We start from the raw sequence: 25,623 nt of genomic DNA, 5'->3' as shown, positions 1-25,623 counted from the left end.
AATGTATTTTATTGTCAAGATGTTTTCTATCAAGTTGTGTCATGTCATGAATCACTACACTATAAACTAATAGATTTTGCTTCAAGCATAAACCTCTAATGAACGATAATGGGAAAGCAACAGAAGCCAATACTCCAAACTTTACAAAATATCCACTATAAAAATATCTTGTATAATTTGCAGGGAAGTAGCTTAGAATCATAGAAAAATGCGTCCTCCTACTTATCACGGACTGATGTGCTCTCCCCCAAAAGCAATGGAATCAAACCAAAAAACAGAAATACCCAACACTCATTAAAATTTTCTGCAGAATCCACTTAAGCATACTTTTGAAAAATATCAAATAAGAGCAGGTCTTGCACCTGTTTCTTCAGACGTAGTGTAAACACGTGGTATCCCCCTTGTGCTATTCCTTGCAGTAACAGTATCAGGTACTGACCCTACTCTTGGGGAAAGCATTCAGAAACTTGCACTACTACAGCAGTTGTGACAATTTTAGATGATCCTGCTGCCCAAATACTATGTAAAGCTACGAGCAAAGCTAAAAGCTGCATCTGAAAAGGCAGAGATTTAGATTATTAAATATTGACAACACCATTACAAGCAAAGACGTTTGTCCAATAGTCCTGCTTGAGGTTTAAGTTTTCTAATAGCTCAGAAATACCCACCCATCATCAGAGCCACTGCAGAGGATTCCTTCTCTGAGAGGAGACCACCGTACATGAAACACCTTTGCAGTATGCCCAGTAAAAACTTTCAGTGGTTGATCAGAGCTGGTTGCCAAGTAATACACACGAACATTTTTATCCTCACAACCGGTAGCTATCATATCTCTGCAAAATAAAAAATAGCAGTATCCTTGGTCACAGAGATGACGAATTTTTTTTAAATTAAAAAAAAAAAAATGATGTGCAATTTGCACTTATTTTTTTAAATAGTGAATTTTTGCTTCTCCTTCATGTCTTCAAGATGTAGCTATCAATAGTCCAATTAAAAAAAAAAAAATCAGAAAAAACCTGATAAAAATCCATTAGTTGCCATGGGGGAATATATTTGAATTCATCTGACTATGCACCCACTACACACCTATTATTAAACTGAATTACTATATGTTTTTTTGGAAAAAAAGCTCTTGTGTCATTATTAAGAATTATGTACAAGATTTACATATAACCACAATGTATTTAGTTGCCTGCTACATCTTCATCATAGCAGTCATTAGAAGGACACCAATCTAAACCCCTCTTTCCTGGTATTGAATGTCTGTTTTTTCCCCCCCATTATATATTCATCTAGATAATTTTTTTTTTTTCTCTCAGCAGTATGAAATGATCCTCCTTTGAAAGTTAAGAAAATTCATGCCGGTCAATGAAATATACTACTGGGAGGAGAGAGCTGCTGTAACTATATCCTACTTTGGAACAGAAAATTTCAATGTTTTACTATCACAGTGAATATCACATTTTAGATAACTTTGTGTTACTTTACTGGTAATCAATTTAAATAGTAAATATTGTCAGTTCTTTGGGTTAATTTTTACTTACTTGTTGTTTTGACTCCAATCGCAGCCAAACACTGCAGCTGGATGTTTGTACTTGTGAAGAACATTGCCATCAATGGTTCGAATAATACTGAAACCAATTACAATGTGATATTAAAAAGAAAAATACATTCTGGGTAGGCTATCCAAAATTAAGTTTTATTCTGTGCAAATAAACCAGAGAGCAAAAAGATACACACAAAGAATAGGAGAAAGCTACAAACAATATCAGCCCCTCAATTACAACATTTAACTGCATGTCGACTGTACAGCATCTAACTTGACTTCAGAATCTAAGTTTTTTCAGAGGGGCTTTAAAGATGTTAACCGTGGTACATCTTTCTTGAAAGGATCCTCATGGCCCAGAATCAAAGTTGTAGTCATGGCTTTAAGGTACAACTAGATCTTTATGAATTATTGTTTTCTAAAATTTCTGCCCATTATGTTTGAGCTGGAATGACACAGGTAGCAGAGGAAACAAATGAAGAAGGATTTTTAAAATGTACTGAAACACAGTATATGCAAAATTGGTTTCAATGGACATTCATGCGTTTTTAGAAATGAGGTATTATACTCCTGTGATAGTGCACTTGTAGTTATTTTATTCTAAAATAATACTTTTTAGTCCTTGAAACAACAAACTAAAAAAATATTAAAAAATTAATCCAAATAAAGTTGGACGATTTTTGAAAAGTGTTTTCTACAGATAAGAAACCTAGAAGGATATTCTAGTCCAAATAAAAATCAGTATTTAGTTTCACTATCAGTGTGTCTTAGACACTATTCCTTTTGAAAATATTTTATTTTTTTCTTAAAATAATGAAAAACATACCCTAACAAATACAGAAGACTAATATAAGTTTTTTCCAGTAAGAAAAGTTTTAAAATTAATTACTGAGAATATTATCAAAATTTATGGACTTGAGAAGTGCATTTAGCAATTTTTTTCTTCCAATAACACTCACCAAAATCCATCACTGCTGCAGGTTGCTATTCTTTTGGAATCTTTATGACTCCAGGCAATGCAGAAGATTCCATTCTTTCCATGCTTCAAAAAATGCAAAATACCTATCAATAAGAAATAATTCACCCCTTTTTCTCTCATCTATTGACTCATCTTTTTTACTTTATTCTCCTATGGGCTTCAGCCCTTTTCTCACAGTACAGTATACTGTATAAAACCACATAATAATGAGTACCTAATATAAGCTGGATGTTTGAGAATCCAAGTCCAAAACATTGGGGCTATGGAGATAGGTAGTAAAACTTCTATAGCCTCCAAGATTCAAGAGACAAAACCAGGTCAAGCTGAAGAATAAGCAATCCATAACTATATAAACCTGAAGCTTAAATAAAGAATAGTGTGGACAATCAGAGGGACCTGCTCAAGGGAAGTGAAGCACAAGTTGTGTTCTCTTCTGTCCTGCCTGTTTCAGGGAATGATGTAGCAAGAAACAGGAAGATCATGCAGATGAATAATTAGATTTTATACTGGTGTTACCCACACAATTTTGGAGGTTTTGATCACAGGTCAGTTTATACAACACCAAGCCTGCGGGCAGCAAATGGGGCCCAAATATCTCAAAGGAGAAAAAGGATCTTAGTTCAAGAGTTTATAGGGCTCATTGTGAGAGCTTTAAACAAGTTTGGAAAAAGGCCAGGGCCAGGCTTGCCAGATAGAATGTGTAGGGAAGGAGAGAACAAGAGAAATCACTCCAGTAGCATAACGAGGTTCAAGAGGAAGTACCTAGAGCAAGCACAAGCAGCCAAAGATTTAATCACTAGGCAGGACTATGGGACATCCATTTGCATCTCCACTGGGATGTGGACACAATCAAATACTTCTATAAAGTGCCTGTACCCCAACACATGCAGTATGGGGAACAAACTGGATGAACTAGAGATCTGTGTGCAGTCACAGATCACTGCACTGTGATTACAGAGACATAGTGGGATAGCTCACTTGACTGGAATTCTGCCACAAAAAGCTACACACTGTTTAGGAAAGACAGGCCAGGAAGCCACACTGGTGGAATTTCCCCCAGCGTGAGGCAACACTTAGGATATATCAAGCTCTGTCCTGGGGTGGATGATGGGCAAGTCGAGAGCTTATGGTTTGGATAAAAGACATTGTTGTGGGTGTTTGATATAGGCTGCCTAATAGGTAAAAAGAAGTGGATGAAGCCTTCTACAGCCATCTAAAAGCAGCCCCAAAGTCAGGGGCACTGGTTCTTGTGGGGCACTATAACTACCCTGACATCTGCTGGAGAAGCAACACGGTGAAGTGCAAACAGTCCAAGAGGTTCCTGGAAAGTGTTAATGACAACTTCCTATCACAGGCAGTGGAGGATGCCACAAGGAATGTTGTGCTGCTTGAACCTCATACAAATAAACAGGGAAAGCCTTGTTGGAGATGTGAAGGTTGGGCGCAACCTTGGCTATAGTGACCATGAGACCATGGAATTTAGTATTAGGCAAGGTGGAAACAGGGCAGCAAGTAAAATACAATCATGAACTTCAGCAGAGATACCTTTAGTCTCTCCAGGGATTTTCTTTGAACAGTTCCACAGGAACATGCCTTGCAGGGGAAAAGGGTCCAAGAGAACCAGTTGATATTCAAGGATCACTTCCTCCAGGCTCAAGAACAATGCACGCCAATGAGCAAGAAATTGAGTAAAGGGGGCAAGGGATCTTCATGGATGACCAAGGAACTTCCATCATTACTTATGCAAATGTAGGAAATACACAGGGGATAGAAGTAGGGTGAGACCACTTGGAATTAATATAGAGGTTGTCAGAATAAGTAGAAATGAGATAAGGAAGACAAAGGCTCATCTGGAATTAGATCTGGCCAAGGATGTCAAGGACAAGTAGTGCTTCTTCAACTCCATTGAGTTACAACAAAAGGAAAACCAAGGATAATGTAGGCCCATTACTAAATGGAGGGGGGACCTTGGTAACAGAGGATGCAGAGAAGGCAGAGTTATTGAACACCTTCTTTACAACAGTTTTCACTGACAAGACCAGCTCTCTGGAATCTCTGACTCAAGGGACCAGCACAGAAGCATGTTGGAAGGAAGACTTTACCTTGATCTTGATTTCCCTTTGAAAAAGGGAAGGAAGACTTTCCCTTGATTTCCCTTGAAAAAGACCTGGGTTAGAGAACACACAAACTTGACATCCACAGGCCCATGGGCCCTGACAGGATGCATTCATAAATGCTGAAAGAGTACTTGTCATCACCACAGTGAGGCTGCTCATGGTCATCTTTGAACAGTCATGGAAAACAGGAGAGGTGTCTGAGAAGAGAAAGCAAGCAAAGTAAGAAAGCAAATGCAATTCAAAAAGAAAGAGGAGGACCCAGGGAACTACTAGCATATTAGCCTCACCTCAATTCCTGTAAAGGTGCCTCATTCTGGAGGCCAGCTCTATCAACATGGATGACAAGAAGGTTATCAGGAGTAGTCAGCATGGATCCACTAAAGGTGAATCACATTTGACCAACCTGATTGCCTTTTACGATAACACAACTACCTGGATGGATGAGGGGGGAGCAGTGGGTATTGTCCACCTTGACTTCCGCAAGAATTTCAACACTGTCTCTCACAGAGTCTTCATAGTCAAACTCAGGATGTGTGGACTGGATGAGTGGAGAGTGAGATGGATTGAGAACTGGCTGAACAGCAGATCCCAGAGGGTTGTAGTCAGTGGCACAGGATCTAGTTGGAGGCCTATCACTAGAGATGGCCCCCAAAGTTCAATATTGGGCCCAGAATTGTTTAGCTTGTTCATCAATGGCTTGATGAAGAGGCAGAGGTCTCCTCAGTAGGTTCACTGATGACACAAAGCTGGGAGGAGTGGTCGATAGCCCAGAGGGCTCTGTAGCCCTTCAGAGGGATCTTGGCAGGTTGGAGAGGTGGGCAGAGAGGAACCAGCTGAAGTTCAACAAAGACAACTGCAAAGGGTCCTGTACCTGTGGAGGGAATAACCACAGGCACCAGACAGGCTGGGGCTGATCTGCTGGAAAGCAGCTCTGTGGAGAAGGACCTGGGGGTTCTGGTAGACACCAAGCTGTCCATGAGTCAGGAATGTGACTTGTGGCCAAGAGGCCAATGACATCCTGGGGTGCATTAGGAAGGGCATTCAAGCAGGTCAAGGAATGTGATCCTGCCCCTCTACTCAGCCTTACTGAGGACACATCTAGAGTGCTGTGTTCAGTTCTGGGCTCCTCAGGACAAGAGAGCTTGTGGAGAGGGCCCATTAGGGAGGCAACAAAAATTATTTCTCTTACAAGGCTGAGAGAACTGGGTCTATTCAGTCTTGAGAAATCACAACTGAGGGGTGATAATCAATGTCTGTCAGTATCTGAAGGGAGGATGGCATGGGAATGGCTTTGCTCAGTGGTGCTGAGCAAAAGGACAAGAGGCAATGGCAGAAAGTGATGCACAGGAAGTTCCACCCAAACATGAGGAAGAATTTCTCTATTGTATAAGTGACCAAGCACTGGAACAGATTGTCCTGAGAGGCTGGAGAATCTCCCTCTCTGGAGACATTCCAGAATCATCTGGATGCAATCCTTTGCATAGTGTTCTAGGATGACCCTGCTTGAGCAGGGACGTTGGACCAGATAACTACCTATGGTGCCTTCCAACTTTAATCATTCAGTGATTCTGAATAAAGGTTAGTTACTTGGAATAATGAAGTTAGCGGGCATGAAAAATTGTGCTATGAGAAAACTTAATTGGGACGTGTATCAGGACCAGTTTTACAGAAAAGATATTTAGCAGTACAAATGCAAATATCAGTATTGGAAACCCAGAACTCCTGAAGGTAGGTATATTTGTTTTCTGCTCGTGCCTCTTCCCACTGCCCCACCTCTCTTCTTAAAGAGCATCCCTTATACAGTGATGCAGATCCTACACTTAAACAATTATGTCTGAATAATCTGAAGATCACAGCTATATACTAGGAATACACAAAATAGTGTAAAATACTACAGCATAATATTACACAACTCCTTCTGCCAATAAAAATTATGCTACTATTTCAGGACTTAAAAATGCCTGGATAAATTTCAGGTAATACAAGGCAAGACATTAAATGAGTCATACTGCTTAGTATGCTACAAAATGGAGTTTTATTGATCTAGACTACAGGTACTGAAAGTTTTTTCTGGCCCTTATGTTTGAAAATACAGAACACAGTTTTCATTTTGATGCTGAGTCCATATCCATATATATTTACACAATTAAGAAGGAATCAGCTATGCTTTTGCCATGTGTCCCTACATGACCAATTTTAAGATAATGGAGTCCATCTGGTGCTTCACCACTCTCATATTACAAATCCAGTCTTCCAGGGGAAGTAAAAATACTTCTGCCACATGTGTAAACTGGCACCCACATAACTCCATAGATTTTTATACTACAGCATCTTTTAAAAACACACTTTGTACTTTGGCCATCTCTATTTATGGACACTAAAGGGAATGACTAACTTCCACTTAACACAGACAAAAAAGAAGTAATCTCATCTTACCTCACTGAATCTGGTTATCATTTTGCCTTTTCGAACATCCCAGATAAAGCCACCATTTCTGGATGTTCCACCCGCTATGCAGTTCAGATTTCCTTTAAAGAAAGATGTTTTTAAATTATTACAATAATTTTAAAATAATAATATTGTTTGACAGTGGTTCTACTTTAAATTGAAAAAATGTAATATGAACAGAAGACATCAATGGTACATGAACATGAGTTTTCAATAGTTTAAGGCTAGCATTTGCTACTAAGTCACAAACATCAATTTCAGTGAAAGCCTGACCTGTTTTTCTATATTCCTGTTTTGAGGAATGGTCAAATAAAATTTGTATTGCTGTAAAAAGTATCTTAATGCCTCCTGAAAGTCTTGCGTGAAAACAGTTAATCATGATGCATATGACTCAAACTGAAAGACAGGTAACCTTAATGTTGCAACTAGACCATTTTCCTTTAAAGTTCCCTATGTATAAAGACAAATCATAAAAATGAGAGAGAATATCTAAAAGTATTTTGTTTTCTTAATCTTTCACCACTGCTGCACCTAAGACCATTAATAATGCAATTGAATCTGTAACTACACTCTTCAGGGTAGAAAATCTAAGTACAAAACTCCACAGTGAGAACTTGAAAATTCAAGTCTAATCTAAAAACCACCAAATTCTCCTCACCACAGTGACTCTCTATCCCAGTATAGCTATGCTTTTCATAAATATCAGATTTATAGGAAAGTTTTGACTGTTATTTTATTCCAAGCTTCAAAGGCAGAAAAGACAGTCTATGAAGGAGGAGTCTATAGCAAGGAAAATATATAAAATGGGAATAGGTAGGAGAATGATGGGGAAGAAAAAAGGAGTAATCAGTCTTTTCAAAAGTCCTCTGAGACCAAACAAATGGTGGCATGCATTAGATTATATATCAGGAACAAAGTGCGAGGCAGACAGGAACTCTCTGGGAGTAAGGGGAAAGAAGCACCAAAAGTTCTGGCTAGGAGGTACATGGTCGTAAGGAACAAAGTTGAAGCATGTTCTTCCAATTTACTTTTTTGTAAAAAAACACAAAAGCAAAAGCAACAAGCCCACACCCCTCCTGCAGAAACATGAGATACAACTACAAATTAAATTTAAACCTCAAAACTAAATAAACAAGCATAAGCACTCTATTTCCATATAGCAAGACAACCTATTTGTGAAGAGGTGTAAGACGCAAGAGACTCTCTGAAAGGAAAAAGTGCAAAATTATTTCACATATGCAGACCACATTAAGCTTCCCACCACATTTTTTTTTTCCTGTCAGTTATTATTTCTTAAGAGTTTAAAAGTGCAGGTGAGAACAGAGAAATGAATTATTTAGATTTTTTAAAAATCTGCTGTCCAAAGAAATAAAACACAAAAAGGAAGACAACCTACTGTCAACTGTTGACAACTATCAAAAATGTATTTTTAGGTACACCAAAGAGGGTAACAGAACAGTTTGGAAAACAAAATTTCCCAGTGCCTCTACTGATTTGTCTAAGAAAAAGTAATGCTTTGCAGAAAAGACACCTCCTATTCTAATAAGGTTAGAGTTCTTCAGTGATTAGACTCCTACACAAAAAAGGAAGAAAAATAGCTAAATACACATGTTCCAATATTTAATCACAAAATATAATCTGAATTCCTTTAAGCTACTGCTTTTCACGCAAAGCACAATTATGTCATCTGTGTAGTGCCATGTTAGAAACGTTCCAGAGATCTTCCTCCCTCCATTCTGAGAATGAAATACTGGGAGCATTACTCAGAAGGGTAAGCTTCAGCAAGGTCTGAAGCATTGAATTCTGCTGGTTTCACAGATAATTAAGTTTTGTTTAAACCTTATAAGATGCCTTTCTATATAAAACTAATACTATTATATCACAAATTCTGCAGTCAATGCTAATTCAAAGAACATTTAGACATATAGCAGGATATTCTTACCTGGAGCCCAAGAAATGGAATAAATAACCCCCTCATTACCAGGAGATGTATAAACAGCTGATAAAGTATTTATGTCCCAAACTTTTATTGTGCCATCAAATGAAGCTGTAGCAAGAAGATCAGGGTTATCAGGTTTGAATTTGCAATCAAAGATGGTCTCAACATGTCCCTTAAATGAAACAAATATTTAATCCATTTTTATTACATTTGATTTTTTCATAAGTCAAACTCTAGATCAAACTCTAAAATACATTGTATTTAATTTATATGTCAGGTCAATTAAGAGTTCCAAAACTCCTTTATATTTAGGCTTATCAGTCAAATTAAAAGGCAAAAAATAACCTGGACTATAACATGTTCTTTCATAGATTATTATTAAAACCAGAAAAATTCTTTCATGAAACCACAGAGTATGCAATGCCAGGAACTTGTTATCATTTTCTGTTGGGACTATGTTGCTAAAAAATTGCATTAAAAAAACTAAGCAAAAAACCCCACCAAATTTAAATTTTTTAAAACAGAAACAGTTTTTCCCTTTTGGTAAAAAGACTGAAAAAATAATGCTCTGTATGTCGAACATGCTCTACAAGTTGTCTACTACCCCACTGAATAGTCTGTGTTTCTAGATACAGACTAAGCTCTATTACAGTTTAAACTTCAATCCATTAGAGATTTCATGTATCAATTGGTTGTTTTTAAAAACATGCATTTGTAGAATTTAAGTCAAATATATGAAACACAGGTATTATGTAAGAATCTTTTCCAGCCTCAGTTGCTTTACAGGACCAAATCTAATGAAAATGGAAAGAGAAAACCAATCAGCCGCCTTTATTCAAATGCATGTGGGAGTACAGCTGAAAATTATTTGGATTTTGTTTGTTTGGGGTTTTTTTCAGTGAAAAGGGAACTTGGAAAGAGGAAAAGAGAAATATCTTTAAGAACCTCAATAACCAAAATCTAGTGAAAAAGAGGGTAATCTGTGTTAAATCCATTTCTGAATTTCAGCTTCAAAGAAAATATAATAATTTAGTCTTCGTAATGTTAAACTGAGTGCATTCACCATATAGCTCTCTGATTTGACTCAAACTTTTATTCTGAATTATAGAAAGCCCACTAGAAAAAAATTCTGAGAAAGCCATCAAACTAAAATTTCAGTTAAAAAAATAAACAAACAAAAAACAAGTCCTTAAATCGTTATTTCTGGTTTAAAACAAACCATCAGGATACTTTCAACAAAATTCAGTAATTTCCAATAAAAGGATTGCTTTAAACTTCAGAACTGTCATTTTGTTTCCTAGAAATTTAGACTCTTCAACAATAGAAACTGCTTTACAGTACTACAAAAACTTCATTCTCCAGTTTTTTGCTGTTAGAAGTGCATTAGCCAAATAAACTCTCTATTCAAAGACAGAGATGAACCATACCAACTCTCTAAGGAAATCCCACTTTTTGGCTCCCATGTCATAAAGCCCCACTCCACCATCCATGAAGCAACAGACGGTATGACCAGGAGGAAGCGAAAATGCTTGGTTTTGGGTTAAAGTTGGAGGAGGAACAGCCTCACTTGTTGAAGATATATGGTGATTTTTAGTAGGATACTGTGATGAACGTGCTTAACAATACAAAGCAAAAGACAAAGAGAGAAGATTATTTCTTATTTCAATAATAAGTAAAATTTTAAAGAGTAAAATGTTTGTATTCTAATGAGTTTTGAATCAAAAGAAATGGAGAATTTCTGTATGAAGCCTGGCCTACTAAAGAAGTACCTTACGAAGTACTTGATCCTTTATGCATTTGTCTAATCCACTAGCAGCAGAAGGCACTTTCATTAAGAACTAAATAGCTGACCATCCCTACAGAGATTGATCTGGACATAACAAGACTCATAAATAAGATTTTCTTAAGTTACAGCCATTACAGTGAATAACAATTAAAATTACACTTACACTTTTTCTTTGGAGGAGAAGTTAGCACATGCAAGCCATGGAAACCAGTTTGCTTCAATTTAAAATTATCTATAGGTGTTGTACGTGAAACATTCCAAACACGTAACACACCAACCTGAGAATCTGAGGTTTAAAAAAACAAGACACAGAGATATGTGGTTTGAGGACTGATTTATACAAAATTACAGCGGTGAATTAAACTTCAAGTTCTAAGAATAATTTTATAAGCAGGCACTGTCAACTCCATCGAATTACAGAATAGTTAGGGATAGAGGGGACCTCTCTAGATCATCTAGTGTAACATCCATGGCATCCTATTTATTTTCCATTCACCACTGTGGCCATATCACTATTAACAATAATCATTATTAGCATTAACTATTTAAACACAGAGTAATTCTATGAAACCTCTCTCTTTATAAGATATTTTGCCAGTCTTAGTTTCCTTATTCATTAGTTCAACCTGAGCTGTAATGTCTATGGTGTAGAAAAGAGGCAGGAAATAGATTTTTCTCTTCTTTTAATTTTTTAATCTTTGAAGTGGCATCAATTAGTACAATGTCTTTTTATTCCTACTCCAAAAGGAATTAATATATTTTTTTGCTAAAGGGTGCATGAGGAAAATATTATTTAGCACAAAAAATTGTACAAAGTAATATATTTATGTAGCTAAAAATTTTTAAAACATGTAAAAACTGCCCAGTGTAGTTTTATTATATTCTGTATTTTCGTTATGGTCTTTTTTTGTACAATTCATGTATGCTTCTACTTGTAAAAATATTATAAAACCAGAAAAATCTAACTTGGAGTGTCAATTTTGAACACTCAGTGCTGTATTTGTTATCTTTGTATAAATCAGGAAATAAAAGCCTTACCTCCAGTTATAAACATTCCAGGTGCACTAGAAACCCAGGCTAAACACTGAACAGATGCTGCTGCGCTGGGAAAACTAAAAGTTGTGATACAGGAGAGAGATTCAGAATCAACTAGTCGAATGCCATTATGTAAATTAGCAACAAGAAGGTAATCAGTTGACAAGGGGTCCCACTCCAGAGCTGTAACTGGATCCTCTTCATCTGTTCCTTCAAGAGACTCTGGTCTTAAGACATGTTTCTGATTTTTAGAACCTTTAAAGTGCACAAGAAAACAAGTTATTTAAAAAATAAATCAGATATATCCTCTCAATAGTTACAAGGCTGGCAAACAATTTTTTCCTCTCTCCCTGAAATTTTCACTAGCCTGCTCTATTGTTTGCAGCAGTGAAATTAATGAAGCTATCTTTGCAATATTTGACTTAGAGTATTTCTTTTTCAATCAGATTCGAATTTATGTTTAATATAGCAGAAAACAGAAACAGGCTGGCTGCTTTATAAATATAATTTTATAGGAAAGGAAAGTATGCCAGATCATGTACATTATTCTAAGAATTTTTGTGAGTAAAGGTCTGCAGCACAGCATAAAATACAAGCCATTTGAGTGTAAGTAAATCTGCACACCACAGCAAATACATACAAAATAAAGGCAGTATGAACCAGAAAAACCCTGTGGCAGTAAAGGCTTTTTCTGAACAACTGCCTTTAGTCTTTTTTTCTTCTTTAAAACTATGTTTGCAGCTACTAAGTGCTTATAGATTCTGTATCCAAAATAGACCAAGAAGTATCTAGTCTGACACCTACAAAAAAGATGACATATTTCACTTCATGATCCATATTATCAGAACCCACATTTTTCTTAATATCATATTTATCTTCTACTTTTTATTTTTACAGAGGTGAATCTCAGTTTTATAAGACAGTGTACAGTTAAAATGAAATAGACCTTTATTTTTGAAGTTGTGATATACAAAAAAAAAAATTTTAAAATTTACTGCTTTTCTACAAATAAGGAATTGACACCTTCCATTATTCAGCTTCTATCTAATTTTCAATTTTAATACTGGTTCATACACATTACATCTAGGGCAACTTCATAGAATCAGGTACCAGAAATGGGAGAATTAATTTAAGACTGCACAACAATTAACACCATAAACCAATTTTCCAATTCCTTTTTTTTTTTTACTCTTCTGAAACATTGGAAATAACAGCAGAACTATGATAATTGCTTTAATTTGCCAAAAACTTGAGAACTCACACTCTTTTAAACAATGTCCCCTGCTTACATCACAGCTCACCTTTTTGTTTTACTGCAAATCAATACTGAAATGAAAAAACAAGACAACCAAGCCGAACTGTCATTTTTCAGTTAGCTAGACAAGGACTAAAAGCAAAATGTGACTGAAGCCATCCATATTCAAACACTTCAGCCCCAACCACCTGGTGGGAGAGTATAAGACTGTATGTATCTAGCAGCCATTCAGTTTCACTAGTGTTTAAAAAAAAAAAAAAAGGCAAGCAAACCTCATGAAAACCCAACTGTTAAATTTTGTTTTCCGTTAAAAGAAGACATGAACAGTATGAATCATTCAACTGAGTCACAGGTCATATAAGTAAGCTGTGATTATTTTGAGAACAAATGCAAGGGAAAATATTTGGCTCTATATGACAGCATTGAATCTCCCTAAAAATTTGGTATGTATCTTATATTCTTGTGTATATTTTCTTTACACTAAATGTTCTGACGCATTAATGCATAGTCTAGAATTAATAAAAAAGAAAATACAGCCATGGGAGAAAAAACTAAGTAGATAACAACAGTGAAAAAAAACCTGTGTAGTCTACTACTTATGCAGAAAATTTTCACCCAGCTGCGTATAAACTTTCAAATTTTATTTCTCTGTTGGAAATGAAGAATCTTATGCTGAGAACAGGACACAACTTGTATTTTTTTTTTAATTTTAAAATTATTTTAATAAAGATGTGCAATATTACAATAATAAAGAAAACTATCCTAATTATAGAGAAAGGCAGCATTCATGTGATAATCTAATCTAAATTTTGAGTTGATGAAAATAGTTTTATCCCCAAAAGTAATGGATAATTTTCTTTAAACATTTTTTTTACTGCAACTTGAACTGTGGTACATACAAAACTGCCAGTGACTAGATTTTTTTAGCCTTTATTATATTTTCATTTGCAGAACATAATTTTGATATTTTAAATATTTTCATTATTATTTCTGTTTTCATTTTCAAATTATTCTAGACAGACTTCATGAAAAGTCTCAGTCTGATAAATACCTAGATATTATCATATTAAAATTTATTTCCTTTTTCCAACGCCAGTGCTAATTCAGCCAGCACTACAGAAGCAAGGGAATCTCTTCTCTGTGACATCCTGTGTGACAACTTAGTAGAGTGAAGGAAACAAACATGGAAACAACATGGCACATGGAAACTATGTAAAATTAGCACATTATTTAAAGAACAGTTTTTCTCACAAAGTTGAAAATCAATTTTTATTCAAGAAAGAAGAAGCGGTCAGGAAAAAATTTAAATAGTCGACCTAATACAGATATCTGCCTTTGAAGAAAACTATGAAAAAAAGTGAAATTTTATGTTCAAATGAGCTTATCAACATGATACATTCTTAGCAGAGAACTAGACTATTTATGAAGTATGCACAAATGTGTCTGGTGGATTTCAGACAAAAAGAGGTAAAGATTTTCCCATCTATCCTTTGACAGAACAGAACCATGAAGATAATATTGTGACTTGATATTCTACCTATAAAATTGCAGAGGATTATAGAACATGAAAAAGAGGTCTCCAGAACAAATGCAAAATAGGAAAGCTAAAAAAAAAAGACTGAATTCTTTCCATTCAGAAGAATCAACTTGCAGGAAAATATAGTTCAGTAGAAGATCGTGGCTGTTACCATTCTCAGAAAAAAAGTGTTTATTGCAGTTGTCAAAAAATTGCAGTCCTATCTTGGTCACAAAAAGGGAGGAGACATAAAAAAAATGCTCTGAATTCTTTATTTAAGAATAAAATGTGATAGGGAAGGAATAGGAATATCATGAATCAAGAACAAATTTTATGTATATACCTACATTATAGAACCTAATTTTAAAAAGTGAAGAATTACATGCATATGGAGAAACAAGAGATACATATATAAAACTAAATATTTTGCTATATGGGTTTTACCTGGTTGAAAAATAGATAGGCTTCCATCAGTATGTCCAAATACCACCTTTCCTTTTTTCTTTGGATGCCATCTAAACAGACTGATATCTGACAAGAAACTATGTGCTTCTCTATGCACAGTTACCCCGCTGTCAGGTCCTGAGATGGTCCAAATGTACAGTGGACCCCTGTGGGACACAAATGCTACTGCATCACCTGCATTCCAGCACCAGCCAAGGGACGCAGGAATTCCTGAAACATACAGGTAAACCTTGTAAGAACCAGGATATGATATTCAGTGTAGTATTCCTTGACCCAGTATCAGCAATTGTCTTGAAAAACAATACAAATAATTATTCTACATAAAAAGTGCTAGATTGAAATTTAGAGAACTGTGTGAACATCTTATGGAGTAAGAGTGAACTACAGACTTCCATAGGCAGGAAGTAAAATTATTTCCCAAATTACTTTTATGCTACTTTAATGAGCCGTATTTCATGATATCTACACTTCATCAGTGCCAAACACAATCACACATTTGAAAGAGGATAAGCCTGATCCTGCAAACAATACTTTCATTCATTCATTCAGAATTTCATTAACTACTGTTTTACTGTAAGTTATTTGCTACTAAGATAATAAAATACTGAGAATTTCAAAATGCATTTTTCATACAATGAAATTTAGAGATAAATCTAACAGAAGCAGATATTTGTGACAAAATTTGAAAGCTAGCTCTGTAATAAAAGGAAACTCTTGCTAGCTTCCTTCTGAATACGACAGTTTTAATTCAGTTGTCTAATTGGAGGCAGTTTCAGAATTTTGATCTTAACATCTCCAACCTTCATCATCTTCATAAGTTAATAATGTGTGCTTAAAGGAATAAACTACAGTGAGACAAATTCCTCAAGCTGCAAACTTAAAACTGTATTTAGACACTTTTATATGGCAGTGTAAAACGGACTAAAAGATAAATCAGTAGAAGGTTTAAACATATTATCTTAAACTAGTTTCTAAAATTATTAAAATATTAATAACAACACTTCTTTCATGTGTAGTCATTGGCTGAAGTAGATTTTTAAACAAGCAATGCATTAAAAAATAAGTACCAGCATGTATATTCATGCATGAACTGATACAATATTTATTTTAGAATAGATTAAATCACTGTGGATATTTTTTGGATTTCTTTTCTATGATATACAAGATGTAAAAGATTTCCAGAGGTATCCCTAAATGCTCTGGAGAGACTAGAATAGGGAGTCCCAAAATAGCTTATTAGATCCTGAGATCCTTGACTGTTCTTGGGTCACACTCACTTTCCAAGAATGAAAATGCAGGAGTCAAGGACACCTGATGAGATTGACTGTAAGAACAGAAATACAGATACTGGTTTTGACTAAATGGCATAAATCAGAACTGGGCAGGGAAATGTAACTAACACTGATGCTTAACTCTCTAGACTTGTAATAAAATCTCCAGCAGTTTCAAGGCCTGAGACAAGATTCAGGTAGACAAAAACTCTCCAAATTCACTGATGATTTAGACCTGAATCTGTTAAGGCTACCGTTTATTTGCTTTCACTTAGCTAAAGTCATCGTGAAATTTATTGTTTTAAAATTCAGTTATTTGTCCTTTTATACAGTGATGAAAATAATGTTGGTTTTGGGTTTTTTTTCCCCCCCTGCTCAATAAGAAATCACTATCAAAGTTAATTCTTGAACTGGTCAACTTCTTTAGAGAAAAAGAATAATGTCTTTACCAAATACAAGATGGTTGACAGCAATTTACTCCAACATGCTATCATTATTTTCTAGAATAAACTACAACAAATCTGACAAGAATATTGTGTTAGGCAATTGTTAAAACTCCAGCCTACCAACTATAGTTTACACTGCATCAAGTATTTCTCATAGCCATGGATCATGCTGTATGGATAAAACAGATCTCCATGTCTAAAATACCTTTTGTATTGTCCAGCTTGGCCACAACTTTCTGTTCATTCACATTCCAGATGATCACTAAACTATCTGCACTGGCACTTGCAAACACGTCAGGGTTGTGAGGACACCAAGATATGGCTGTGATTGTCTTCTTATGCTCAGACATAATCGCATGGAGCTTGAATTCATTGTATCGGTGATCCAGCTAAACAAATAGCAAAACTAATGTTAGAAATAAATTTTTTGTAAACTTACTTTAAATATCTCTTGGTTGGAGAATATTTCATATGGCAGTATTAGACTTATGGATGAATTTATAGTGCATTTAACTATTGCCAGTACCTCACATCTCAATAAAATAAATTCTCATACATTTGACTTTGAAAGAAAGGTTGCCAGGTATCCAACTATCTGAAAATCTGTTCTATGTCTATCTTCCTGTCACTTACAAATTATTGTATTTCAGTTTCAAGTGTACTCAAGCAATCCTAAAATGCTTTATTTATAGGCATAGTAACAATCATTTAGTAATCTCCGAGAGGGTAAACAGGACAGAATATAAAAATGAGTTTGAAATCCTTCTCATTTTTTAAATTACTTAGTACAATTAAAATATATATATAAAAAAATAAAAAGCACAAACACGACACAGTAAATTTTGTTCATTTTAATCCTACTACTAGTATAACTCTTAAAATTAAAATAAGTACATTCTTTATTTCCTCACATATTTCTCAATCTGAAAATTCTATGTCACAGCATTTTGATTTTTTAGATCTTAGATTTTAGATTTTTTAGATTCAGAAGACAACAGTGCTGAGGAGTTTAGGATCCAAATTAAATAAAGGTGGGTCACTGAATCCTCAGCTTTGAACCATTTTAATTCACTGTGCAAAAGACTTCATTATACTACAGCATCAAATAGAATTGTGGAATTGCTTCATTTCTCCCTCAGAACCCAGGCTTCTATCACTGAACCTCACTCATCTCAAATGTTTGCAGCACTGTAAATCCATCTTCTAAAAATAATTCTTGACACATACAATTTCAGAGGTATCTTGAATGGAATATTGAGCTTTACATAGACATCTTCTCAGCAGCAACCATACTCCCAAACATTGCAGAAACATTTGTTGAAAGGGATCAAAGTGAGATCAACAGCAATGTAAAAGTGTAACTAATCTGCTAAACAAGAATAATCTTACCTGATAAATATAAACAGCAAGGGTAGCACAGTAGGCAAATCTGTCCCCACTAGCAGCACATATATCCTTGTTCCATGGCTGACATCCAGCAGCTAAAAGTCCCACTTGTTTCACATGTGACATTTTTGCCTTTAAAACAGAAATTCATTAGACTCCAAGAAGACAGAATATTAAAGAACAGAATAATACATTTTTGTTCCCATAAATCATTTATATGTCTGCTTTAAAAACATAACTCGCCTGAGGTACAAATGAATGTATCTGAAATAAAGACAAGTAGATGTTCAGAGGCTTCAGTGCCACACAAGAAAGGGTGACTAATACCATTCACACCAATCCATTTGGAAGAAAAGGGAGCCGGGGGGGCAGCCCATAAAAACTTGAATAGTTCTTGATTTGTACTAGCTGAAACTGTTCATCATGTTCATTTTCTTCCACAGTCTGGTTCAATACTTTCTCTATTACAGTTTAATGCCTTCTCTGCTCTCCCATTCATCTCCTACTGACACCCAGACAAAATAAACCATATTCTAATAGTTTTAAGTAAAACCAACATTTAGAAAGATCTTCAAACCACTTGCATAGATCAACACTATCATAATATCCTTCTTATTAACATCCTTTCAGTAGAAAATTTCTAAATTTTCTTAATAATTACTGCTTAACAAAAAGAAGTTGAGGTGAGCTGTGAAAAAACAAAAGCAAATCTTAGGGTAATAATACTGTACAGCAAACTATTCTTTCTGTGTCCAAAACAAGTCCCACAGTCCCAGCTGTACTCAGAGTGAGAAAATTGACTTCAACATAAAAATGCAAGAAATGCTTTACTGGGCCAGACCAATTATTTACCTAGCACTCACTTCATTCAGGATATCAACATGTTACCTAGTAACAGAATGTCTCAGGGTCACATTTATGCTGTGGACAGATAATAGACTGAGGGACATTAGGTGGAAAAATATTACATAGAATATGGAGGATGACATCTTTAGGTCAAAGAGGTAAGACTATAATCCTGAAAGGGGAGAGCCATATTAAATTTACCAAGTGTTAGGTACTATTTCAAGCTCCACAAAGGAAAGGGAATTAATGAGAAATGAGACTTAAAAAGCAATCAAGTATTTTGAGGGAGCAACTGTTGATGAAGCACAAGGATTGGTTATGCAATGCACTGCTGTATAACAGTTTAGCACAGATGTTGCTGTAGATCAGTCTTGACCTACTTGATATTAAACATATAGAAGGGAAAATATTTTCTGGATGACAGTAGTATTAAGGCACATACAGAACAAACTTTATACAAGTTCTGCAGTTGTGATCTGTAGTACCCAAAGGAGCCTATTGGTCACTATTAACTAAAAACTGGTTGCCTAATTAATATTAAAATTTTATTTTAATACATTTATACAAGGGATAAAAATAAAGTTGAATGATTAATTTTTTTTTTAATTTTTCTCCTCTTCTTGCTCTATCTGCTTGACAGATAAACAATAATGAATAATTACAGATATAACAATGTTTCTCTCACCTTGAAAAGTGTGGAAGAAAAAGAAAAAAATTTAAGCAACTTATTTTGGGAGCTTCTTCAGCAGAAGATAAGTTGAATATTTGAGACTGATCATCTGAAAGATATCACTGACCCTAGTTAAAGTGTTTAAACATTCTGAGTGAGTACTAAATGACTGAAGGGAATTAAAGGCTCACATGTAACCTTTGAAAATTCTAGTAAAAGAGAATGCAAAAGCAGAACAGAAATATACAAGTTACAAGATACAGTTGTTGCAGACTAGTGCTTTGGCTGTTAGACTTCCTTTCTGTCAATAATAGTAATTCTTTCAACTTCTGCAGCAAATTAGAGATTTCAGAGAACATTTCTATAAATTGCATTATCTTGCAGCTCCTTTGCAATCCATCTTATGTTCTAAATGATATGTGTCCCCCAGAGAGAAATTGATCTAATTATTTAAAGAATCAACATCATGAAGAGGCAAAAATAGCCTCCAAATTTCTAATTTTGCCATTTAGAGTTCTTTACTGTTTAGTAAAATTACAAATTGCAGAGGTCCCTTCTGTGCAATTAAACTATAAATCACATATGCAGAGAAATAATTGGATTTGGGTCATTCAGAACAGACTTCTAGTTCACATGAAAAAGTAACTGGCACCACCAACAATCACTTTTTCTGAAATTAATATTCCTCAGCTGATTAGATAATTATTTTATGAAAGCACAGACTACCTGGAACTAGAAAGTTTGGGTTCTGTTCTTGATTCCAGGGAAAACAATGGTTAAAACTCTAGGCGTGTCAGCAAACTGTTAAGGAATGTTAAAAAAGCCATGGTGAAGTAGGAGAGAATTAGATGTAAACTATTAGATTATCATAGGTTTAGTTTCCACGTTTACCACCTGAAAACCATCAATGTATGATTGATAAAAAGTCAATAACTATTTAGAACCTAAGACTACACAACTCTTTACTTCATAATAATATTTTTCTCACTTTGTACAGATACTCTTTTTTCTTTTACCTTCTCATATGGGAGCTAAGAATTCCTGATTTGCTGAAGTTTTAGTCTGTAAGAAAATATGACTTAAGTCTTGTTTAATTTGCAGTTTGATTACAGGTAAAATTAATCATAAATCTAAGATCTCTAACAGATGCTAAAACAGAATTCCATGGATTTTTCTTTCAGAGTAACAACAGATTTGTCTTGTAGGATTCTGCAGTAATCACTATAAAAATGCTGCTAATAGTTGAATTTTCCCAATTTTAGATGAAAAATGTTGCTCTGTAATATATTGTTATTTCACTGAGTTAAGAATTCATGCTTAATAAGTATTCTTAAACTTTGACTAGATTTTCCCTATTTAAGTATATATAAAAAAGTTACATACATAAAATATTCTGAGCTTTATTACAGAAGAGAATTTGCATTTTATTTACTAATTGCATTTTATTGTTTTAAGATGTTATTATTTCCTGCTCTTTGTAATGATATACCACTTGACAAGACGAGCATTTGCCTTGAAATTCAGTTTGACAGTATCTAGAAGAAGAAATGTGGTTGTGTGGCATACTGACTTGCTCTCTCGTAGGTATCATGTATTAAAGCAGTTTCCTGAAGATCTTTTCAAACATTATAGATTTTTGTAAAGCATATTTAACAGAGTAAACAGAGTATAAAAGAGAAAGATGTATTCATCAGAACAGCCGGAGTAAAATGACAAAAAGGTAAAAATGCAGCATAACTGAAAATACGTATGTTTTCATACATGCATTTTTATACAATAGAGTTTTTTTATACTTTGTAAAAAAAAGCATTTTATTTTGAAATAAGTGACATAGAAGTAATTATATTGGACTCTTAAATCTACAATGAAAAAAACCCCTGTGAATGTAAAAAGCGTATACCACATTGGGAAAGCTAGCAGTGTGTGCTCACAGTTTCCAAGGAGATGAAGGAAAGAGGAAGGACAACAAACCCTTTCTTTTCAATTGGCAGAAGCAACAACATTCTAGGTCCTTCGTTGTTGCTTAATATAGAAAAAAACCCCAACAACCAACCACATTAAACTGAAATTTGGTATGTCATAAATATTATTTTAAAATAACAACTGAATTGACTAGGTACATACCATGGCTTTATATCAATAACTTAAAGATAAATGCCTAATAATCCCTACCTTAGCATAGGTATCATTTTTTGCAAAGCACTTTAGAATTCCCATGTTCATTCCAATACCTTGCTGGTCCCAAAAATAGAAAATATTGTTCTGATTGTAGAATGAAGTCACTTTACTTGACAGATGGAGGAACTAAACCTTGATGTTCACAGAATAATGCAGTTACTACAGGATGCAGGAGAAAAGACTGAGTGTTGTGTCACACCACACAGAACTGCAGTGTTAGTAGCCTGGCAACTGCAGCTCTTTAACAGGCACCATTTTAATTTTAATCTAACTCCTTTTTCTCTGCTTCACCTCCTCAGTGTATTTCATTGCTCTCTGTATTTCCCAATTGCACTACAATAACACTTGTAGAATAATAATAGCTCTTTAAACCCATCATTTAATACTTTCATTATCAATACAGTGTTTGCATGTTATCAATATCCATAAATGCATAACCATCAAGCACAAGCAACAACAGATGTTCACATGTGCTCTGATTGTGGTTCACGTGGTGTATGACTTATCCAAATGAGTCCATATGCAATATGGCATGCATACAGAAGTGGATATACAGTAGCCTTATGTTAATCAGTATGCCTCTGTGTATAGAAAGTGTAGTTTCGTAACAGCTACAAGCAGTAAAGTGCTAGTGCCCTCTGTTTCTGTTCACTCTATTGTCATTATCTTCCCATAAGGTTTGTATCTTCTCTTATGTGGAAAGGTTGCTGTCACTCCTGTATGTTTGACATATAAAACTTATATCTCAACCAGACTATTGTCCCAAGGACATATTTTTGTCAGCAAATCAATGATAACATAATAATTAATAAGCTCTTTAGTGATACAGACATTACATCACATTATATCTTCTTAAAGACATGGGGTATATTAACCTGTCTTTGGAAGGAAATCAATTAGAGATGAAAATGTCATCTGTGAACCATAGGGTTTCAAATTCATTACCCTATCCAGTGGGACCAATTAAAAGCACCAGATAATGGACATTCTTTTTATCTTGCTGAAAGTATTAATGTCTTCAAACTTATGAAGAAAACTTGGTATGTCTGCAAGACTGAAAATGACTTCTGACTGAATGCCTCAATAGCACTGAGACTCATGTAAAAACACAAATATAATTAGCACTGGTGTTTTTCCAGTGGGGCTGGGAAACACCAAGCACATTATAGCCATGTTAAGAAATTAAGTTCATATTAATTTGTCCAGACCTATGAAATAAAGGGTAATCAGAAATACTGTGGTATATATGCAGCTTAAAAGCCAATAGACAACCTACAATATGAAAACTTTGACAAAAGAAACAAAAGTTCTTCCTACTCTGAAGTACCACAAAGTGCTAATGAATTTTCAGTCTTGACATGGCTTACTAACCTGCACTTACTAATGCAGGTCTCAAAATAGTCTGAGACAATACACACTAGCAACTGCTTCTAGGCAAAAAATAAAGTCTGACTATAATAGTGACAGTCACAATGTAGAAGAATGTAGATTATGTAGGTTTGCACATGTATTTCACTTATTAAAGTACTAGGCTGGTTTCTAGTTTACCACTAAGCAGCATAGATAGCAAGAACTGAATAAGTTTTTTCTCATTTTGTATCCAATTCATGGTACACAGGCCATGTATAGCTCCCCAGATAATCAGAAGCCTAACCATAGTCAGGAAGAGTGTGCCTTGGACAAGATTTTGAATTTCAACAAGATTCCTCAGAAATACCAGAAGCTTTGGCTAGACTTTTGCAACCAGAATTTGCAGATGACATTTCCTAACCTATGACAACTTAGTAAGTGTTCAAAATGTGCATTCACTTATCCAGACACTGATCAGGAAAAGAATAGTCTGACTTAAAATATTATTTGAAATGAACAAGTGTTCTGCTAGTGTTCACAGACATTTTAAACCTCCACAATAAATTTGGACCCAAATCACTACCAGAACTGATTAAACCAAAGGATCTCTGGCTTCACAAGGGAAGAAGTTGTGGACCTTTCCCTAAAGTTTGAAACTTGAAATCACAGCCTGAGACTTACAGAAACAAACACTCAAAATAAAACCCAAATATATTAATCCAAGATAGATACCCTCCTTAGAAAACAGAAGGCAATAACATTAAAAAAATCATAACATAGCAAGTCTCACAAGTCTCACAACAGTGGTTTTGACTGTCTTGACTACACTACTTTTACATTTAACTAGAATATCCTTTATTGTGCAGCTTTAACAAGATAATCTAAAGAGCCATACTAGGTTTGAAACCAAGCATGGAGAAATGGTAACATTTCTAACAATATATCACCAGCAATGTTGGACTACACACCTAATCAATATGAAACCCTCTAGCAGTGATAAGAAAGCCATTATCTGTGGAATATTGCTTAATCATAGTTTGCAGATGTGTCTAATACACAGAGATACATATACAACCATGTCTGATCACAGCATGAAGCATCCAAGACTGCATAAGTTTCTCTTCTCATCTTCCAGTCCAGAGCTACAACAATCACCAGAAGATTGCTTTTGTGCTGGCAAATTGCCAAGACTTGTCTGATTTCAGATAAAGTTACCTCTTGACACATCTCACATCTGAATCCCTGATGACAGCTATTAAAAGGTAATTCTACATCTTAAACATCCATATCATTAGTGACATGTAAAATGAGAACAGTGGAACAGTACTAATACCTGCCAGTTTTTTATACTTAAGAGTATATAGCAGGCATTATTGAGTAATACACAATAATACAATGAAAGCAACTGCTTTCAGTAGCATCTCCCACATTCTAATTCATTAACTGACCATATATTGTGAAAAAAAGAAAAAGAAATCACAGTAATATAAGGTACCATAAGAGAGCTTAATACAGTGAAAGAAATGTGACTTAAATTCATTCCCAACATAAATCTATGAAAGCAGCTTAGACATGCAGCTAATAAATGCTAAAAAAAATTTCCAAGTTATCCTGCAAATGTTGCTATAGTAACAACTCCCCCTCAGAAAAATGTTAATAAAAACATAAAGCTATCCAAGATACAACTTGGAAATGACCCTAGGTAATTTAATATCTCCCAAATATTTCTGTTTCACCCTATTACTATTTTACGCCATGCATGGTATATTAATGCCTTCTAATACAATGAAATTAAATATTTGCTTTCCATCTCATTGCATATTAAAAAATTATTACTTGTTAAATTATGTAACCTAAAAAATGCAAGTAGGTGGTTGTCACAGCTACAGTACCTTTTATCCAGCTAGCAAAATTAATTTTCAAAAACCACATTTTGGATATGCCTTATTTATGATTCAAGACCTCACTAAAACTAATACAAATCTCTTCCTAGTGCCACTATAGAAATACTATTATCAATATAATAATAAAGAGCATCTTAAAGAAGAAAAATATAAAAGTAGTAAAAGAGAAAATATTACTTTAAGCAATTCTTACTCTTTGTTGTCCTTCATACCAATCATCTTCATCAAACCAATGGGAAATATAAGTCATCCAAGCCATGAAAGAAGGCACAGTTGAAATAAAAATACAGAACCTGAACACATGTGAGTACAATAAGTCCTGTGCTAAAATTTACTCAACACTACAAGCTAGTCAAAGATCAGATCTGAAGTCTGTGGTATGAATTGAGATTAATAAGTTTTAAATTCATAAATATATAATCTGATATATTTTTAACAGCAATTTAAATGTTCTACCTATTGGATTTTCTAATGGAAAACAGAAAT

The 25,623-nt window shown here is 34.7% G+C and overlaps 1 protein-coding gene across 5 annotated transcripts in view; it reads right to left on the bottom strand.

Annotated features, from left to right (window-relative positions):
• Positions 1-25,411, bottom strand: part of WDR17 (WD repeat domain 17) — a 47,999-nt gene extending 22,588 nt beyond the window's left edge. For 2 of the 5 annotated variants that reach the window (XM_058839022.1, XM_058839023.1), the window contains exons 1-10: positions 18,193-18,315; positions 17,009-17,192; positions 15,066-15,296; positions 11,854-12,105; positions 10,979-11,101; positions 10,457-10,644; positions 9,033-9,201; positions 7,079-7,170; positions 2,506-2,588; positions 1,545-1,631 (exon numbers count right to left, since the gene is read on the bottom strand). In XM_058839022.1, the coding sequence (XP_058695005.1) occupies positions 1,545-1,631; positions 2,506-2,588; positions 7,079-7,170; positions 9,033-9,201; positions 10,457-10,644; positions 10,979-11,101; positions 11,854-12,105; positions 15,066-15,296; positions 17,009-17,192; positions 18,193-18,315 (1,532 nt within the window). Of the gene's footprint in view, positions 1-668; positions 834-1,544; positions 1,632-2,505; positions 2,589-7,078; positions 7,171-9,032; positions 9,202-10,456; positions 10,645-10,978; positions 11,102-11,853; positions 12,106-15,065; positions 15,297-17,008; positions 17,193-18,192; positions 18,322-25,330 lie in introns of those variants that run through there. The other 3 variants (XM_058839018.1, XM_058839019.1, XM_058839021.1) reach the window with 3 other exon arrangements.
• Between the last annotated feature and the right edge of the window lie 212 nt (positions 25,412-25,623).

Source organism: Poecile atricapillus, chromosome 4 (assembly GCF_030490865.1).
Source record: "Poecile atricapillus isolate bPoeAtr1 chromosome 4, bPoeAtr1.hap1, whole genome shotgun sequence".
Lineage (NCBI taxonomy): Eukaryota > Metazoa > Chordata > Aves > Passeriformes > Paridae > Poecile > Poecile atricapillus.
This window is presented reverse-complemented; position numbering and strand designations above follow the sequence as displayed.